This window comes from Macaca mulatta, chromosome 14, assembly GCF_049350105.2.
Source record: "Macaca mulatta isolate MMU2019108-1 chromosome 14, T2T-MMU8v2.0, whole genome shotgun sequence".
Classification (NCBI taxonomy): domain Eukaryota; kingdom Metazoa; phylum Chordata; class Mammalia; order Primates; family Cercopithecidae; genus Macaca; species Macaca mulatta.
The window spans coordinates 103,461,718-103,482,208 of record NC_133419.1 but is presented as its reverse complement, the minus strand read 5'-3'; the positions used below and the strand labels follow the sequence as shown (position 1 = coordinate 103,482,208).

General features: G+C 41.0%; 1 protein-coding gene across 2 annotated transcripts in view; it reads left to right on the top strand.

The window, feature by feature from the left end:
• The window catches only part of MMP20 (matrix metallopeptidase 20), a 54,391-nt gene that overhangs the window by 18,824 nt on the left and 15,076 nt on the right, over nt 1–20,491 (top strand). For both annotated transcript variants that reach the window (XM_077960541.1, NM_001194077.2), the window contains 5 exon segments: nt 968–1,093; nt 1,899–2,060; nt 4,305–4,446; nt 15,917–16,053; nt 17,085–17,241. In XM_077960541.1, coding sequence (XP_077816667.1) covers nt 968–1,093; nt 1,899–2,060; nt 4,305–4,446; nt 15,917–16,053; nt 17,085–17,241 — 724 coding nt within the window.

The following is a 20,491-nucleotide window of genomic DNA, read 5'->3' as shown; positions in this document are numbered from 1 at the left end:
ACTTGGGGTAGCTTTGAAGGCCAAGGAATGAATGTCTGGCTCTCTCTTGATCTTTCAAGCTTGCAGTCTGTCCCCTAATACATAAGCCAACACAGGGACTGTGCTAGTCTACTTAGTTGTGATGCCATTGCATGAAGTCCTGTGTGCATGCACCTGAGTAGACTGCATGTCACTGAAACCTGAGAAATGGCATACCAGAACTTTGTTCTGTCGGCTCAAAAAAAAAAAAAAGAAAAAAAAAAAAAAAAAACAACTAACTAAAACTGGGTATCCTTACTAAGGTTTTTTAAAGTGGTAAACTATAACCCTCATTTTGTTCTTCCTCCTCCTCTTCTATTAAATCTGTAATGAATTGTTAATTAAAACAGATAATTAAACAAAAACATAAAAAAGCTTCAAAAGTTAGGATTTTATAAATGCCTTTATGACTTTCATAAGTTTTCCACATGAAAGTATGTCAAAATTACAGATAAATTTTTGACACTTTCTTAAACTGTATTGTGCTATAGAAACAAAAAGCACACACTTGTTCAATTCACTATCACTATCTCAGCTGAATCAAATTTGAAAGGTCATTCTGCCAACAGGTTCACATTTCAATCAGTGGAGTAGGTTTTTCCATCCAATGCCCCCCGGTTAGTTCTCCTTTTGTAATCCATGGCATGTGCAAAGTCCACAGTATCCTATGTGTCAGTTAACAGATGTTGTGATAGCAACAATAACCCAAAAAAGGTGTTTTTTAATTATTATTTTTAATGCTTACTATCTTTGCAGTATGAATTAGCCTCTTTTATTTTTCAATGGGCAGTTACTCATTGACAAGTGAACTTCCTATTATAACAAATAAATACTGAAAAGTAAATTGAAGTGTCAATGCTATTCAAAATGTCCATTTTCTGTAATATGATGTGCCCTCAAAATTGCTAGAAGGACTCAATCCTGTTGGCCTTTCTCCCCACTTGTTTAGATCATGGGGATTCCTATCCATTCGATGGGCCTCGGGGGACTCTAGCCCATGCATTTGCTCCTGGAGAAGGCCTGGGAGGAGATACACATTTCGACAATGCTGAGAAGTGGACTATGGGAACGAATGGTATATATGCACAATTCACCATAACCTGGAAAATATTGTACCTTCTTCTGGGCTCCATCATGAAACCTTGAGGTTCAACGTCCCAAGCCACCCTTTAACTAGGGGGGCTGGCTAGGAAAAACAAGTAAGCCAAAAATCCAAAAGGGATCACATAAGGGAAAAAAATCCACCCCAAATTGTGTTGTAGACTTGTCTGATCTGTTTCATAGCATATCATCTGAAGAAATGGTCATCCCCTTTTCAACGCACTGCTCTCGTTTCCTTCAACAACCTAGTATTTATGATTTCTTACTTGTTCTTGGAAATAGGCTACATTCAGAAATGACCCAAGAGAATCAGTACTGTCCTGAGAAGTGTGATGGGGATGGGAATAAAGGTTCCAGAATATCATACAGGTCATCTGGAAATCTTCAGTGTGAAACATGTGGATCAAAAGGTGTAGGCTGTAATAGCAGGGAACTATTAAGGCATTTGTGGTCTAAATTTATGAATTATTCCCAAATATCATTGCCACTATTTGCTCCAAGGCTCTCCTTTATCAGTCTACCAAACATCACTGATGATGAGCAAAATGGATTGATGTGCATTTCCATCCTCCCCCACCTCCAACCCCCTTCTAGCCAAGAGGGGGAAAATTTAAGTCACCAAAGCTAAGTGCCAGAATAACTTACCAAAATTTGAATAATCCAGTTAGGAAAAGGAGATGAGTTAACTGTGATGTGGGCATAAATTATCCTATAAAGATGGAAGATGGAGAAAACAAAAACCTGTGGTGATACTGTTTTTTCTCTGTCATATTGTCTAGGTTTTAATTTGTTTACCGTTGCTGCTCATGAATTTGGTCATGCCCTGGGCCTGGCCCATTCCACAGACCCATCAGCACTGATGTACCCAACTTATAAGTACCAGAATCCCTATGGATTCCACCTCCCCAAAGATGATGTGAAAGGGATCCAGGCATTATATGGTAAGATTATTACCTTCTTTGACCACTAACCCTGAAATTGGCAGGCATTCAGTCTCCAACTTAAAGAAAGTGCATTTTATCTGCATTGGTAAAGATCAATCTAGAAACCATAGCCCCAACTATGCCTTCTTGTGAAGAGCTCATTTGCCAGTTATAAATGTGTGTGTGATGTGTGATTAAATTTTACACCTTTCCTTTAGAGCATATTAGTCCTGGATAGCCTTAAAAAATATAGTCATTTGTCTGTTTGTGTTTTTCCTTTGAGTGCAGGTTAGAATTTACAAATTGGGAGAGGATGGATGTAGTTTATAGTTCATATACGTGGTGCTTACCCATTTGCAGATAAGTGACCTTATCTCCCTAAAAATAGCAATCATGATTAAAATAACTCCACGCCCAGCCATGTAGCCGATCTGCAGTTTACAAAACAGGTTCATGTGTGTAGTCTTACACCAGCCTCACAACTAACCTGTGGGGTGTGAAGTGTTTTCCTCGTTTGATAGCTGAGAAAGCTGAGGTTCAAAGGCAGTAAGTATCCTGAGATAAACTACCTCAAGTATTAGCATTCTTCTAAAAGGTAATGAGGGATTATTAGAAACTCTGTATCCAATTTTCCTTAAGGGAAACAAACCAATTAATCCATCAGAAGGAATCTTGAAACATCCTTAGACCTTGACAATTTTTCTTTAATGGATAAAAGGCAAAAAGATCTAGGAAATTGCTTTTCCCTTGAGCCCTGGAGACCTGGTTATTAGGCTTCTGCTTATCAGAGCCTCTCCCCATCTTCTCAGTGCCTAGAGACCCAGATCCCCCAGCACCTTCCTGGGGCACTAGGAATCTGGCCCCAGGAGATCTGGAGGGTGGGAAGCCCAGAAATGGGCACACCATTCAAAATCAGTCAGATTTCACCTGAGGCACAAAAGGCAAATTTCATCCCAAGAAGTCTTCAGCCAGCTCTATCCATTTCCAGGAGGGGGAAAGCACCAGATCTGCCTGACCCTTGAGGGACAGGAAAAACACCATGAATGTCACAAACTCAGCTCCAGAGTCTTGGTGGCAGTGCTCCAATGGGAAGCAATTTCTGTGGGCCATCGAGAAGGGCTGAGCTCAAACACTTGCCTTTAGAGGTCCTTGTGCTCTGGAAAGTCACTGCCTTCGGATGGCCACTGTTACTCGGCCAGGAGGCAAAGCACATATTTTGGCACAGCTATTATGACACAGGTGAATGAAACATGAAAACATGGGTTTATGTTACAAGGAAGCATTCATATCACCCAGATGATCGCTTGCCGCTGCTGACCCTCTCCAATTTCCAGCTTCCATCTTCTCCCAAAGCCTTACCCCGCCTCCGATCTTCGCCTTGCTGCTAACCCTACTCCATCCCTGATCTCAAACCTCATCTGACCCTTATCAGAGGCCGGAACCTTTCCCTTCCCTGTGCCTCATTCCTTCCCTCTCACCTGTGGTTATGACGAGGCCTCATCAAAGAGCAGGGACCCGCCAGAGGCGACAGTCCAAGCTGTGCAGACTCATTCTTCTGGAGCTGGGGCAAGGTCCTCAGAGATGCAGAGCAGGAGGGGAGACTCACTGACAGCTCTCGCAAGATTTGGGTCCATGTTTTCCAAGACGATCCACCAGAAGATACCTTTAAGTAACAAACACTTTCAGTGTACTTCAATTCCACAAGAATTCGCTCAGTTTTTCCTGGATGCCTAGTAAAAGACAAAAGCACAGGGCAGGATGCCAAGGAGTCTATGAAAATAATAGGAAAACACATAAGAAAATTTTCTTATTGAGAAAAAGAGAACTTAATTACAAAGAAATAATCCATGCCAATTTTTAAATTACATTTCTAATCTGGAACACTTGTAGATATCAAAGAAGTTCTATAATAACATAATGATCTTTAGAAGACTTACTATGTGCCAAGCACTCTGCTACCCGCTTTACAGGAATTATTTAATTCTCACAACAGCCTTCTGAGGTGAGTACTATTTTCATCCCTCCCTTTTAACAAGTGAGGAAGCTGAGGCTTAAAAAGTTAAATAATGTGCGGCAAATCACACGGCTCAGCAACCAGGAGAGCCAGGACTCAAACCCTGGTCTACCTGCCCTCAACAGCCATGGCCATGATCACATGTCCAGGGTGAAAGTGTACAACCTCCCCTGGGGCTCTATCTAGAACAGAAGTGTGTGAACTCCAAATTCCCGTTACCATTTTGACCAAGTCATTTTGAATCCTAGGACCTCGGAAACCATTCCTGGGGAAGCCCATGGTGCCCCATGCCCCCCATCACAAGCCATCCACCCCCGACCTCTGTGACTCCAGCTCATCCTTTGACGCAGTGACAATGCTGGGGAAGGAGCTCCTGCTCTTCAAGGGCCGGTAAGCCTCAGACGCGCCACCGACTCTCGTTGGGCCTCATCTCCACTCCCAGATAAATGTCGTCCCACAGGTCCTTGTTGCTGCCGTGTATGAAGATCATGCAGAAATGCTGTCCTATGCAGCAGGAGGGTGGTAGGCAGGGGTCTTTGGGGGAGATAGAGAACTGCCAAAGCTACTGTTTGTGGTGCACCTACTGTGGTCTTGCTACTGTGCTAAGTGATTTCCATAAATGGACAATATTTATTCTAACCCTTTTCACTGTAGAGATTAGAATCCCTAATGTGCACATAAAGAAAGCAGATCAAAGAGAGCAAGTAGGTTTCCCAAGGTGACAGTTAAATGGCTGAGCTAGGACACCAGCCTGAATTGATCTGATGTCCGTTTTGTTTAACACTTTATCCCTAGTGAGTGTGCATAGCAAATGCTCAATAAATACTTGGTGAATGAGGGTTGGCTAGCTGGATGGATGGACAGATAGGAGATTGGATAAAAGGATGGATGGATGGGATGGATGATCAGATGGATAGATAAGTGGGTGGATAATTCCAAGGCCAACATTCTGAAACTCTTCCTCTTCAATGCCTCTGGGCCTTTCACCCGTCAGGTAGCACAGAGAAGGCAGATCCCTATTCTCCCCCAACTCTGGCTTCTTGGGGAGTATGGCTGTTTTCTCCATGATGCTGGTTACTCTAATTACTTCTTCCCATGGAGGCAAAGAGAAACACAGCAACATTCACCCTATTCCTCCCTTTGCTGGAGACAGAATTCAATCACACCAGAATAGGCAGAGGCATCTCAGGAGCATTCATGTGCGGCGTTATTCCTTCTACTTCTTCAATATTGCAAAAGTGTTTATGGAGCCCATTGTGGTTTTCAAGCAGTGTAGTCTTTAGGGGTATAAAGATGGATTGATACCTGCCCCCCACCTTTACATACCCCTCAGGTATATGACTCCAAAAGCCCTGCAAGATAGTGAGACATGAGCTCTAAAAGTTAGGCCCATGAAACAAAACAAGAAGCAAGTATCTGGGAAGATCTAGAGAGAGTTTCCCAAGGAGGTGACGTTTGAGAAATGTGATGTTCCTTATCTTGTATGCTTTTGGGGATATATTGCTGAGCTACTATTGTAAGAATACTTTTTGCTCCTTCCGCACAGAAAGTAACAAAGTAGTTTTAAAAAAGCAAAATTTACCCAGAATCCCACCACCTGGAGTGTATCAGTCTGCGGGATTGATACCCATCCATCCTTTTATCCAGTCTCCTATCTGTCCATCCGTCCAGCTAGCCAACCCTCATTCACCAAATATTTATTGAGCATTTGCTATGCACACTCACTAGGGATAAAGTGGACATCAGGTCAATTCAGGCTGATGTCCTAGCTCAGCCATTTAACCGTCACCTTGGGAAACTTACTTGCTCTCTTTGATCTGCTTTCTAATACCATAGACCAGGTAGCTTAGACAAGAGAAATTTATTCCTCACAGTTTTGGAGGGTAAGAAGTTCAAGATCAAGGTATCTGCAAGGTAAGTTTCACTCTGAGGCCTCTTTTCCTGGCTTGTAGGCAGCCGCCATCTTGCTGTGAGCTCGCACGACCTCTTCGTGTACAGCGAAAGAGGGAGCAAGCTTTCCAGTTTCTCTTCTTATAAGTGCACCAGTCCCATCATGGGGCCCCTACCTTCATGACCTCATGAGTCAGGAATGTTCTCTTCTAGCACTAACCCTAACTACCTCCTGAAGGCCCCATCTCCAAATACCATCCCACTGGGGGTTAAGGCTTCAACATAGGAATCTGGAGGGCACATAACGCAGAGCATTCCCATTGTTAACCATATTGTTGTGTGTCCCTCCAGACGTTTTCTCTGGATAGAGAGCTAGATATTGTACATATGGGAGTGGGGTGCAATGATTTCCACAAAAATAGAATTTTACTAGTGGTGTTGATTTATAAAGTTTTTTCACTCACAAAATTTTATTTTTTCCTGTCAATGAATTTTAATTCTCATCCTTCGATATATCATTACTTATTTAATCAGTCCCATACTGGATTATTTCTAATTTTTAAAAATTAGAAAGAGCTTGAACTAAATCTTTGACAATGGACAGACATTCACTTTTCAAATGCAAATTAGAGCCAGGCCCAGGAACCCAGGCTTTCACAGCAGAGTCAGTGGGATTAAGTTCTGGCCCTACCGCTTACTGATGAGGTGATCCCCAGCAAGTAATATGCCAGACACATAGTGTCAATAAATGGCAGTCACTATTCTTAAGAGTGGGAATCAAAAAATATTTATAATGGCAGGGAGGCTTATAAACAGCTTCAGGTATTTAGAGAACCCAATTGATTCTTTTGTGTTATTAATTTTCTGATGATTATTTATTTTTAAGACACTGACCATTGATGTTCTTTTTCTTGAGTATTACCAAAAAGTACATCAAATGGAACTGGTAGGCAACGACCCAGAAGTAGTAGACCAGGTAGGGCAGGAGGAGCTTGGAGCACAGATCTTAGTAACCTTGGCTTCATCTAAGGGATATCATTCAGGCTCCACTCTCCCAGACACTGAAATAGCATGTAGCACTCATTCAGTGATAAAGCAGTGAGTTGCTAGCCATCATGCAGGGTGTAGCTTATTCTTCTGGTAAATATCAGAGGTTGTGGGGGCAAAGGAGACAGTGAAGTCAAAGATATGATACCATTTCATTCAATGATCATTGTTTTCTTAAAAAAGTAAAAAAAAAAAAAAAGCCTTCTGTTTATCAAACTGTGAGCATTTAGCAATTACTAATGACAACTTGAAGTCGATACATCTTTTGACATAGTCTTGTTCATAAATACTGAGGGTAGTAACAGACTAGTAAGTGAGGCATTGGTGCAAGAGACGTCTAGAAACAAAAAATCAGCAGAGGGGCTACAGAAGGAGAGATGGTCTGCTACCACGTATGTATCTGCTTAGTCACCACCTTCTCATCTTCTTCCATTTCAGATTCAATGAGCTATTGGGGTAGGGCAGATGATTCCAAAGAACTAGCACAAGCTATAAGCAGGATGGGGAGTCAGGAGTGGTCCCTTCCAGCGCTGGACCACTAACTCACCGTGGCACCTGGAGCTTCTCTTCCTTTTCTATAAAGTGAGGGAGTTTTCTGTTACTAATAGTGACTTAAAAGTGTTCAGTACTTACTATGCAAAGTGTTCAGTACTTACTATGCAAAGCGTTCAGTACTTACTATGCAAAGTGTTCAGTACTTACTATGCAAAGCGTTCAGTGCTTACTATGCAAAGCACTACGTTATCACATTCTTACAATTCCCCTGTGAAGCCTGAAATATCATTCCTTTTACAAGTGATAGAAAGGATAAGCAACTTGTTCAAGAGTACACAGCTAGTAAAGGGTGGAGCTGGAATTCAAACCCAAACTAGCAGACTTCAGAGCCCGTGCTCCTAACTACCTTGCTGTACTACCTCCTAAGATGCTGTCCAGAGCTGGAATCCCATGACTTTTTAGCTCCGATCCCCTACCAGCTGCCGCTAAAAGTCCCAGAGTGCTTGCTAAGCCTGGACAAAGAACAAAGAATTCTTTCAAGCCACAGTTATAATGGCAACCAGGGAGCCACTGATTATGAAAGAGCTCCCAGTCTGTTCTCTCCCACTCAACAGCCTGGAATTCCCCGTCACCAACAATAGTCTGTTGATGGGACATTTCAAGCTATGAGCATAATAACCACATGGTTTGTTTCCAAAGCAAGATGGAATGCAGTACCTTTTAAAGTAACCGTGAGATTGTCAGATATTCTCCATAGCGTGTAAACGTACATTCATACGTTCCGTGTGAAGGGAAATAAGTGTTAGCTATAATAAGTTGAAGGATAGATAGATAGATAGATAGATAGATAGATAGATAGATAGATAGACAGACTTAATGAACACACACTTACTTTTTATAATAGGTGACAAAATTATTAAGGCTATATCAGATTTCCTCAGTCACTTAGGGAAAATAAGAGAGAAATGACTGGAATTGTAACCATACCAAAATTATATTTGCATCTATTATATTATGTTGCGTTTGGCCCAATATAATTTTAAGGGTAAAATCAAGAATATCACACATAATCATCTATAAATCTTAGAGGTACAATAGATTTTACAAATAGAGTAAGCATAAAGGTCGATCATGTCCAAGTCCTTCAGTGTAGAGATAAGGAAAATAGGCACAGGTCTTTTAGCCCTAGCAGACCCTCCCATGAGACCCAGGTCTTCTGACTCCAGTCCAGAGTCTATCCTAGCACTAATATAGAAAGCTTTCTGCCTATGAAATGGAACTACCAAGAAAAGCACTGAAATTTAACCTGAATGAACATATGCCCATTGACTGTTACGCATTTGAGTTAGTAGGAAGAGCACTTTCAAGCTGTTCCTTTGCTTTCACGCCCTCTGCTTGCAGGTGGGGTAACCAACCACAAAGAGGAGGATGTTCATAGACTATCTAGGTTTCCCAAGAATGTCTAATATGTTTCTTCACATTTGTTTTTTTTTTTTCAAAATAGGATTCTCTATATATTTTTTAATCTGTAACTAATTGTCAAATTTCAAAAGATGTTATGTATCTTAAATTAGAAGGCAAAGAAAAACATTTTTAAGGGTTATGCAAGTAGGAATTGGAGAGAACAATGGATATATTAATAAAAGGCATTCTAAGGACTCACCAGCGGGATTAGGACACTAATTTGGTGAGAAGAACAATAGAAAAGGAAGAGTTAAAGCAGGTAGAAGCCTCATGGCTGAGAGTATAATATACAGCATTGTTCTCTCAGAAAAATTGAGAGGATTTGTTGGGAACACGATGTAAAACTCAGGGTGAGATGTATCAGATTTAAAGCAATGACAATTTTCACGGAGTTTCATAGAAATAAGCTAGTGCTCAGGGAAGAGGTCATAGTTGGAGGCTTTGTGAGTTTTGAATCTCCCACATAAAGGAGATAGTTAAAGATGTAGAGATGAAAAACAGCTCTGAAGAGAGAATGAGGAGAAAGAAAAAAAGTCTAAAGAATGAGCCTAGGAAATGGGAGAAAAAGATTCAATAACAACCAGAGAGATTCAGCACTCCAAAAATAATAACAATAATAATAGCCAACACTTCATGGTAATTTGCAATGTGCTATGTGTTGTGCTAAGCATTTTACAGACATTCACTCATTTAATCCACACTGCCATTGTCCTAAGCTGGAATTATAACTTAGTTCTGTTTGATATCAGAGACAAAATGCCTGTAGTGGAATCCCAAATAAATCTCGGGAAAAAAGGTGTATTTTTTTTTTAAGTGATCAACAGTGGAAAATGTTGCCAAGGTCACCAGACTGAGGACTGAAGAAAAGGGACTGAGTGGCCAGGATAATTTAGAATGTAGTCACAGCAGAGCAATGAGGAAGAAAGCAGATCATGGAAAAGGATTAAAGCGCAAATGGGGTCAGGTGCGGTGGTTCACACCTGTAATCCCAGCACTTTGGGAAAGAGGCAAGTGGATCACTTGAGGTCAGGAGTTCAAGACCAGCCTGGGCAACATGGTGAAATCCCATCTCTACTAAAAACACACACAAAAAATTAGCCAGGTGTGGTGGCAGGTGCCTTGTAATCCCAACTTCTCAGGAAGCTGAGGTGGGAGAATCACTTGAACCCTGGAGGAGGAGGTTGCAGTGAGCTGAGATTGCACCATTGCACTCCAGCCTGGGTGACAGAGCAAGACCCTGTCTCAAAATAAATAAATAAGAGCAAATGAGGGGAAACAAAAGAGTTGAGATAGAGCATTCACTTGAGAAGCTTGTTGACCACAAAAGAAGTTAACATAATAGTTGGCAGTAACAGCAGGGCCAAGAGAGGATTTCAAAGAGGAAACTGTTCATGTTTGAAGACAGTGGAGAAAAACAAATACGAGATGCTACAGGAAGGGAAACAATAACAGTAACCACTATTTCTGGAGAGTAGATTTGAAATTGGGAATTTCCAGGATGCCATGGGCTTGAGGTAAGCCCACCATGGAACAGGAGGAAGTCTTCCTCCTTCTCATTCTCCCTGGCGATGTGTCTTTTCTGGCTGGAAGGTTGCTTCCCTGAAAGCCAACAAATGGCATTGTGTTTACTTAGAGCAGTTCTCTGTGATCTATTAATAATTCAGATAAAGAAGCAGAGGTCAACTAAGATCCCTGACTCATTGTCATTTCTTCTGAACCACCTGATTCTGAGAGAGGAGGGGCCCTTTACATGTTCACAGGTTATGGTTTATGAATATGGATTTTCACAGGCTCTTCAGATGGGTACAAACACTCTTAATTTAAGGACACTATACACAGCTTTGACTACCATTAATCTACACCACTGGCTACACATGGGTTTTTAGTTGTATGAGCTATATTTTTCTTGGGTTCTGTGAGATGGATGATGCATGATTGATTTCTTGGATTCTGATTCATCCTGAACTAAGCAACCCTGGTTAATGAGTCCCACAGAATGAATGGCTTCTCAGCCAATGACATGACAGTTTGTACTTCAAAGTTTCCAGCGAAAAAAAACTAAGAAGGAAACTTAGCTATATTGATAAACTCTAAGTTTATATTCTGCATATCACCTATTAATAAATTTGTAGAGTAAAAACATGTCTTTTTAAAGTATCTACAAATAAGGGTAGTCCTGAATTTATAAAACACTTTCATATGCTTTATCTCAGATGATCCTTTGAAGTATTTGTGCAGATATTATTCTTACTCTTATCTGACAGTAGGAAATTGAGTCTCAGAAAAATTGAATGACTCACACGAGGTCATACAGCCAGTTATAAAACAAGGCTTCAAGCATTCCTTGTTTTGTTCACTGCATCACATTGCCTGATCTCAGGGGAGTGAGCAGTAATTAAATAGAGCATCAAAAAGATAGAGGCCAGTGTGGTGGCTCATGCCTGTAATCCCAGTACTTTGGGAAGCCAAGGCGGGCAGATCACTTGAGGTCAGGAATTCGAGACCAGCCTGGCCAACATGGTGAAACCCCGTCTCTACTGAAAAAAATACAAAAATTAGCTGGGCAAGTGTGGTGACACGTGCCTGTAGTCCCTACTACTTGGGAGGCTGAGGCAGGAGAATTGTTTGAACCCAGGAGGCAGAGGTTGCAGTAAGCTGAGATTGCGTCACTGCATTCCAGCCTAGGGGCCAAAGCAAGACTCCATCTCAAAAAAAAAAAAAAAAAGGTGGAGAAAAGACACCCCTTCCCACAAGTAGGAAAGAGGATGACAGAGATCAGAATCTAGGAGAGTGTGAGACTAAAGAGGATGAAAAGTGGGCCATTCATTCAGCTTGTGCTAAGTTGCCTTGATTGTCCAGCAAATAAAGGGTGAAGGCATCTCCTGAAAATGAAAGACTAATGGGATCAGCTTAGGTAGGTGGAGAATGATGGCTGGGTATAACAAAAGAAGACCTTTAAGGCTTGACAACATGCATCAAGTCCCTGGATACACCAGGCACCATGCTAAGCCCAAGGATAAAAAGATGAATAACACATGATGCTGGAGGAGGAGTTCAAGGAACTAGAAAAGAGCTGCAAGAGGCCAGGTGAAAGTTACCAGAGACCGAATCTCAAATTTGATGAGTTAGTTACTGTTCTTTGGTAAAAGCGAATTAAAATTTCAAAGAATATGAAACTTTGAATGAAAAATCAACGGATCAAGTAAGTTCCAGTCATCTCTCTGGCACCCATTCATTTAGCCAACAAATATGTATTGAATCCTGACTATGTGCCAGCACAGCATTAGATGTGGGTACATGAAGGTAAATAATGCAGCTAAATGTCTAATCAGCAGATCTAAAACATCAATAAACTCCATTGTTTTGCCTTCCTCATCAAAGATCAAATTATGGACTAGTGATATAATCTATTTATTTTCATTCCAATACATCCTGCAGCTGTTCTTTTCCAAGAGGTTTATAGATTTTTTGTTTATATTTTAAATCCATTCACAGATGTATAAGGAAGTTACTTGCTATAATTGTTTTTATGAGTTTTACTTCACTTATTACTACAATCTATAGCTCTAAGGATGCAAATTCTCTGAGTATGTTACTGTTTTATTGCCACATCATTTTTTTCATTAGTTTACTGAAGTTTTTCATGACTACAGATTATTTTTGAAATTTGTGATAATTTGTCCAGGCATAGTGGCTCACGCCTGTAATCCCAGCACTTTGGGAGGCCAAGGCAGCGGGATCACCTGAGGTAGGCAGTTCGAGACCAGCCTGACCAACATGGAGAAACCCCATCTCTACTAAAAATACAAAATTAGCCAGGCGTGGTGGCACATGCCTGTAATCCCAGCTACTCAGGAGGCTGAGGCAGGAAAATTGCTTGAACCCAGGAGGCAGAGGTTGCCGTGAGCTTAGATCACGTCATTGTACTCCAGCCCGGGCAACAAGAGTGAAACTCCATCTCAAAAAAAGAAAAGAAACAAATTTGTGATAATTTATATAAGTGATGGATAGCATTTATTTCTATCCTATGTGCACACTATATACATTATACTACGTCATAGTGGTGTTTAAAGCAGGGTTTCTTAACATTGACACTACTGGTATTTCGAACCAGATAAGTCTTTGTTGTGTTGAGCTGTCCTTTGCATTAGGATGTTTAGTGGCATCCCTGGTTCCACGCATTAGACTCCAATAGCACTGCCCATCCCCAGCTATGACAACCAAAATTGTCACCAGATATTGCCTAATGTACCCCGGGGTGCAAAATCACACTTGATTTAGAATGACTACTTCAATTTAGTCCTCACAATATCCTACATCAAAGTTTCTTTAGTGAGGAATTTAAGAGTCTACCACTTGTGAAAAGTTTCAAGAGTACGATTTCCCTTTGCCTGAGCTCTTAACTACTACGCTTTACTACCTCTCACGTTGAGTCATTCAGGACATCACTGTCCCATAACTTCAAATAAAAAGTAGGACTTAGCTTTGCCTAGAGTTGCTTGTTGATTTCTAAGTGAGAAATGAAAGAAAATGCATCTGGCTTTAGAGTGATCAAAGAGAAAGCAGCTGGAAGTCAACTATACCTCATCAGAGATCATTCAGACAGAGCCTAGTTTTGGGAAGACATATCTGCTCCTCTACCTCCCCACTTTCCCCACATGGCCTCATCATTATAATATTCTGAAATGCACACTTTGTGTCTTAGCACAGCAACTTATAAGAGACAACATTTCAGAGCTGTGTATTGAACTGCATTAATTGGAACACATTTGCTATTCAGGTTTCATCCCAGGTTCTCAATTAATCCAAGAAGTAGTTGCTGAATTCCGGATACCCAAAACTGTGTTCATTACGAGGTGGTGAGAGAAAAGAGAAAAGGGAAGTGGTCCCTCTGGACTTCAGAAAAGTCCACGTCTGATTGGACAAAGGGTCAAAGTACAAACAAAGAAAAACCAGAGATCACAACACTGAGCTTGAGCAAGTGGGTGAGATTAGACATGTGACCAACATCAAGGCAGCTGAAGCCTGAGCCAGGCCCTGTCTGCCCCCTCACCACCTGGTGACCTTTGGGCCCAGCAGCCTTTCTGGATCTCAGTTTTTCATCAGTTAATACATGCGTTTTAGATAAGGCTGTGATGTTTGGAGCTTGTGTATCAACTATGGTGGGTGCCCAATTAGTGGGTAATTAAGGCCTAAATAAATAATACCTTTTCAAACAAACGGTATCTATCCATATGGCACCTTACAGTTTATAATACACTTTCATATTCATTATCTCATTTGGTCCTTGCAATGATCTCATGATATTGGCCAGGAAATTATTTTTCCCATTTAAGATGATTAAACTGAGGCTTGGAGAGGCTGGTTAGCAGTGGAGTTAAAACTTTAGTCCACATCTTCTGAAACACAATGTGCTTTTCCTTCTGCACCATGATGCCTCTTATGAAACATGAGGAAATATTTATCTTTTCTCAATATATCCCCTTTTTGATTTTATCATCAGCTTAAGTTGCCTCATCGGGGATACCTTTATTAAGCCCCTAAATGCAATGGCATATATCCTTCTTGTGTGTTCTCAGAGTATCCTGAACTTAACTCTTTGTAGCACCAATCACTCTGATCATTACTAATCAGTCTCTACTACTAGAGTGCAAACATATTGAGGGCAGGGCCAACATCTTCCTCAGTGTTTCATTCTTGATGTCCACCACAGTGCCTGATGATAGGTGCTCCATAAATATTTGTTAGATTAACTGAATAGGAAAACTCAGCATAAAATTTGGAGAATTCCTAAACTAGCCACTAAGAAAGTTCAATGTCAAAATTTTATTACAGTTTCCCAGTTCCCAAACAATCCTGTGCATTAATTCTGGGTTCCTAAGAAGCCAAGTAAATTATTCATGTTTTATCAAAATGATTTTCATCTTCAAACTATAAAATAGAGCACATTTACATTGTCAGTTTCAATAATGTACCCTCACAGATATACTGCCACAAATTTATGACTATAATATTGGGTAATTGGATAGATGAATTGCTAAACCTTAAATTAATATGTGTGTACTAGATTTTCTGTTAACTAGATATCAGGTTCATGCATGCAAGCACTTCCAGAAGACAATTATGTAGGCAACACCATAATTTATGATTATTAATGTTTTTGTTATTTTTACAGGGTCTAATCAGCATGACTCAACCACAGACTTCTGGTTCATTTACATACTATCTGTAATGTCCACCTTCCGGATCATAGTTACCTTTGTAAGATTTTAACTTTTAAAAGATCAGAAAAGGAAAGAGAAATTTATATCAGGTGATATTTGGAATGGGGGGGATGCATAACTTAAATGCGTAAATAACTGATACTATTACTTTGCTATATTCTTTCATTATTTTGAACATCCTTAAATAAATGAAGGAGAGGGGATCACAGAAATGCTAAGACAATGAAAAGGGAGTAGAAACTGTTTACCAAGGTCCAAAAAGTTGTGTTCTTCCTTAAAAACAAGACAAGAGTGGGCTGAACACGGTCGTTCATGTCTGTAATCCCAGCACTTTGGGAGGCCGAGGCAGGTGGGTCACTTGAGGTCAGGAGTTCGAGACCAGCCTGGCCAACGTGGTAAAGTGAAACCCTGTCTCTACTAAAAGTACAAAAATTAGCGAGGCATGGTGACACACAGCTGTAGCCTCAGCTATTCCAGAAGCTAAGGCAGGAGAATCGCTTGAACTGGAGAGGTGGATGTTGCAGTGAGCCGAGGTTGCAGTGAGCCAAGATCACACCACTGCACTCCAGCCTGGGTCACACAGAGACACTCCATCCCAAAAAAAAAAAAAAAACAAGGCAAGGCGAGGGCAAAGGGCATTTAGCAAGTGGCCTCTGAGTACATTTCAGTTCAAGTGTAATTTTATATGTATATCAATCATTGATCTTGATTTTTTTTTTCTTTTTTGATATGTCCCATAGGATTTTCTGGAGACGGCAGGTTCACTTGCGGACAGGAATTCGGCCCAGCACTATTACCAGCTCCTTCCCCCAGCTCATGTCCAATGTGGATGCAGCTTACGAAGTGGCTGAGAGGGGCACTGCTTACTTCTTCAAAGGTACCCTCCAGATCTCTCAATGAAAGAAATGGCAGGGCTGCAGTGCCCCCTCCATTTGGCATATCTAGCCCTGCCAGCATTTTCCAGTCATCATGGAGCACATTTCAGTTGCTCTTTGTCCTCAGGTTGGGTATGAAATGCCACCTACATTTGTTATACCCGACATTGTGTAACAATGAAAGTGATGGCAGTGGCCATTAAGCTTCTCGGAACCACGCCTGTTAGGCTAGTAAGGCACTGTGTTAGGTGATAGCGCCCAGAGAGCTAAAAACCTGGTCCCTGCCACACAGGACCTCTGCTCAGAGTGACAGCGTATACTCTACTGGGACACTTTAATAAATAAAAGCCAACGCGGAACTCAGTGGGAGGTAAACAATACCCTTCCTTCTATGCTGTGGTCAGAAGCAGCCAGGAGACGAGGACACCTTTGACTTCAGGAGGTAGATACACACACCAATCTCTGGCTCTAGCCTTTACTATTTGAGTGACTTTGCAAAGTTATCTAATGGCTCTGAGCTCCAATTCTTCCTCCGCAAAGTGATTATGGCAATACAAACCTTGAAGATGTGGTGTGACAATGGCTAGTCAATGGAAGTTATCCAGTAGGTAATAACTAGCAGTTTCAGCTTATATGTTCTTGATACGGAGAGATAAAGTTAGAAAGCAAGTGCCAGTTTAAGTAAAAATCATGGCATTTGCATGTCACTTGCCCATTCTCTCTCGTAGATCTCTGAAGGTGAAATGAGATTATAAATGAAGGATATCTTGAAAGACATAACATGTTAAATGTAAAACACAATTGTATCAATGTTATTGCTTTCTTAAGGCATAACTAGGGAATTTTGCCTCCAGGGAAGTTTGAAGTCTTTTACTGAACTGAGTAGTTAGAAGCTTATATCTCCTGTTGGGTTATAGCCATGGCAAATATCCCATAAACTAACACCATTTATGAGCCTTCATAGAAATCTTTATGAGAGAAGTGCATCAACATGTGGTGCAGAGTTTTCATAAACTTTAATTTCTGTTTTCAGGTCCCCACTACTGGATAACAAGAGGATTCCAAATGCAAGGTCCTCCTCGAACTATTTATGACTTTGGATTTCCAAGGCACGTGCAGCAAATAGATGCTGCTGTCTACCTCAGGGAGCCACAGAAGACCCTTTTCTTTGTGGGAGATGAATACTACAGGTATGCCTTTTTTCCTTTTGACTGTCTATATGTATTCAATGAGAAGGATTAAAACAACAACAGCCGGGCGCGGTGGCTCAAGCCTGTAATCCCAGCACTTTGGGAGGCCGAGACGGGCGGATCACGAGGTCAGGAGATCAAGACCATCCTGGCTAACACGGTGAAACCCCGTCTCTACTAAAAAATACAAAAAACTAGCCGGGCGAGGTGGCGGGCGCCTGTAGTCCCAGCTACTCGGGAGGCTGAGGCAGGAGAATGGCGTGAACCCGGGAGGCGGAGCTTGCAGTGAGCCAAGATCGCGCCACTGCACTCCAGCCTGGGCGACAGAGCAAGACTCCGTCTCAAAAAAAAAAAAAAAAAAAAAAAAAAAAACAACAACAACAACAACAACAACAACAAAAAAACCACAAAACCCTTCCATGAAACAGTGCAAGGCAAGTTTGCAATAGGCCCGTTGACTCTTTTCAGCCACTGGGGTGCCAATGACAGATGGTTGACTGTCTTCAAGATATGGAATCATCCAAATAATGAGTGAAACCTTCATTCAACAATCCCATTGTTTGATCTCTAGGACATGACACATCCCGATCTTTCAATGCACTCATTAACTGGACACCTAGTGGCCTAAAAGAGTAGATGCAGCATCACCAAATCCCTAAGTACCTTCTGAGAATGCCTGACTTTGCTATTATGTGAGCATAAAATGCATTCCACAATACTCCATGATTTAGGGCAAAATGGAGATGGTCCTGACCGTGGGTCTCTTTGAAGTATAGTTCTGCTGGAAGGAAAAGGCCGTATTTCTTAGTCCTTTTATCCAGCCTAGAATATGAGGATCCATCTTATCCAAAGGAAACCATATAATTTCAATTCCTATCCTCAGGGGCTTTGTATGAGCAAATCTGAATCAGGTGTCATCTGTCATCCAATCACTGCACATAGGGTCACACCTTATCTTAGCTACTGAGTTTCTATCCTTAGTTGACTCATGTTGAGGAACGAGTGGAGCCCCTTCAAAGATCACCCCTGCCTCTGCACACCTTCCCTCTGTTCCCAGTTTTCTCTTTTTGCCTGTTTACCTAAACATCCGAAGAGAAAAGCAAAAGCAGATTCTAAGCAGGTGACAATGCTAGACACCTTAGGCTCATGAAAGGGTCTTGAAGAAAACAGGAGAGCACCCAACTTTGTTCCAAGAGCTTTCATTTTATTTCCTATCACATATTTTAAATAACCATTTTTGTGATATAAAAGAAATTTTAAAACAGATATTTGTCATCTTATTCTGATTCATATTTTCTTCCCCAATTTGGAATTGAGAAAATAATATAAGTGAGGCACACATATATTTCATAAGAAAACAAATTTCTTGTATAAAGAAAGAATTGCAAACAAATATGGACTCTGCTGACTCTTCTGGGCCACTGAGAGCCATGGAAGCATTGCTCAGTGTCATGTGGTGTCATGAGCTGTCACTTCCAGACCAGTGTTTAAACCACTAGGCCAGCTATTTTTCTCTCAGACCTTCCTTTTTAAAACGTGATAACAGGAAATCACTTATTGAGGCCCTAATATCTGCAGGACAGAATATGATTCTCTAAAGTCTTTCTTTAAGATAAGGTGGCTGTAGTCACAGAGCAGATATACAGGAAGATAGGTATTGAGAAATCCAATTCTCCTGGTGAATTTTCAGAGAATAAAATCAAGAGAAGCATGTGTAAGCATGTGTGTTGGAGTATGAGGGCGTTTATGTTAGGATTATTCAGTTAATGTTTTAAAGGGTATTCACAGTGTGATTCTCAATGGGGGAATTAACCACTCTCCCATTGTCTCTCTTGCCCATTTATCACCTGATCTTTGGTCTAATCTACCACCCACCAGCACCTGCAGTAAAGCATATACCTTCAGTCAGGCTGGATTGAAGCCTAACAGCTAAGTTAAGAGATGTGGGCAGAGGTTCAAAATTCTCTGTAAGTTTTAGGATGGGGAGGTCAAGGCTCTCTGATTTTAGTGATGCTCATTGCTCCCAGAGAAAATCATACTGTACCTTTCCAACTGGCTCTCTGTGAGTATCTACTAAGGAGAAGTCTTTCATAATCTAGATAAATAGATTCACCAAAAAGTTGGTCTAGAGCATTAACTAAAATGTTAACAAGCTCATTTTTCTGGTTAAGAAAGGAAACCATGGTAGGCACTTCTAACCTTCCCAGGTTATGGAGAGTGTTAAGTGATACAATGCATGCAGACACAGACACCTAGCAGTGTCTGCACAAAGTAGGTGCTCAAAAAGTTATTCTTCAGCAACAGGAGGAACTTATATGGTAATTAACAAATAATTTCTTAACAACTTGTGATGCTTAGCAAATTGCTTAAACCTCAATATTTCTCTGAGCAGCGATTCAGTCAAAAATCTCATCAAAGGGAATTTCCTTTTTAAATACTGAAGGCCCCAAACATTGGACTGAAATTGCTGCTTTTGGCAAAACATAGACACTCCCATCAGCAATGGGAATCTTCTACTTTACACACTCCAACACACACACTGGTGTATGCACCAAGGAGTAAGACAACCCTGACCTATAGCTCAAAAGTGTAGAGAAAGCTATTGTACTGGCCCTATTCATAAACACCCCTGAATTCTGCACAGTGTGCTTTACAGGGCCTCATATGTGTGACATCTTATTGTCATGTGAAGTCCTCTATTGGTTTGAAATTTAATTTAGCCATTAGTGTCAGAAACCCCAAAATAATTGTGGCTTAAACACATGAGGGTTTGTTTTTCTCATATATGTAAAAAGTCTGACAGTTTGGTATGGCTGACTGGTGATCACCAGGGACCCAAGTTCCCTTAAACATTTTGCTCTGCTATTCTTAACACATACTTCCATTCTCATGGTTGCCTCATGACTCGTGGTGGCCAGGGGAGCTTTAGTCATTACATCCCTACTGTAGAAGGATGCAACTGCAAAGAAAGGACAAAGGAGACAAATGAAGTTTTGTAGGTAAGCACATGGCCACACTAAAAAATATGGAAGGTCCCAAGCCTCAAGTTACGGAATAAGAATTTCACTACATTGACATCCACTGAAAGTGTGTTAGGTCTTACTCATCTTAGACATTTATCAGGTTCTTCCTTGCCCCTCATGCTAGTTCAGTCTGTGACAGAGGAATGTGCCAAGGGAAGAAAAGTCTCTGGAAATTCTCCAAGAACTCCCAGAGTTTGGACCCAGTTTTAGTGAATGAAATGCCATGA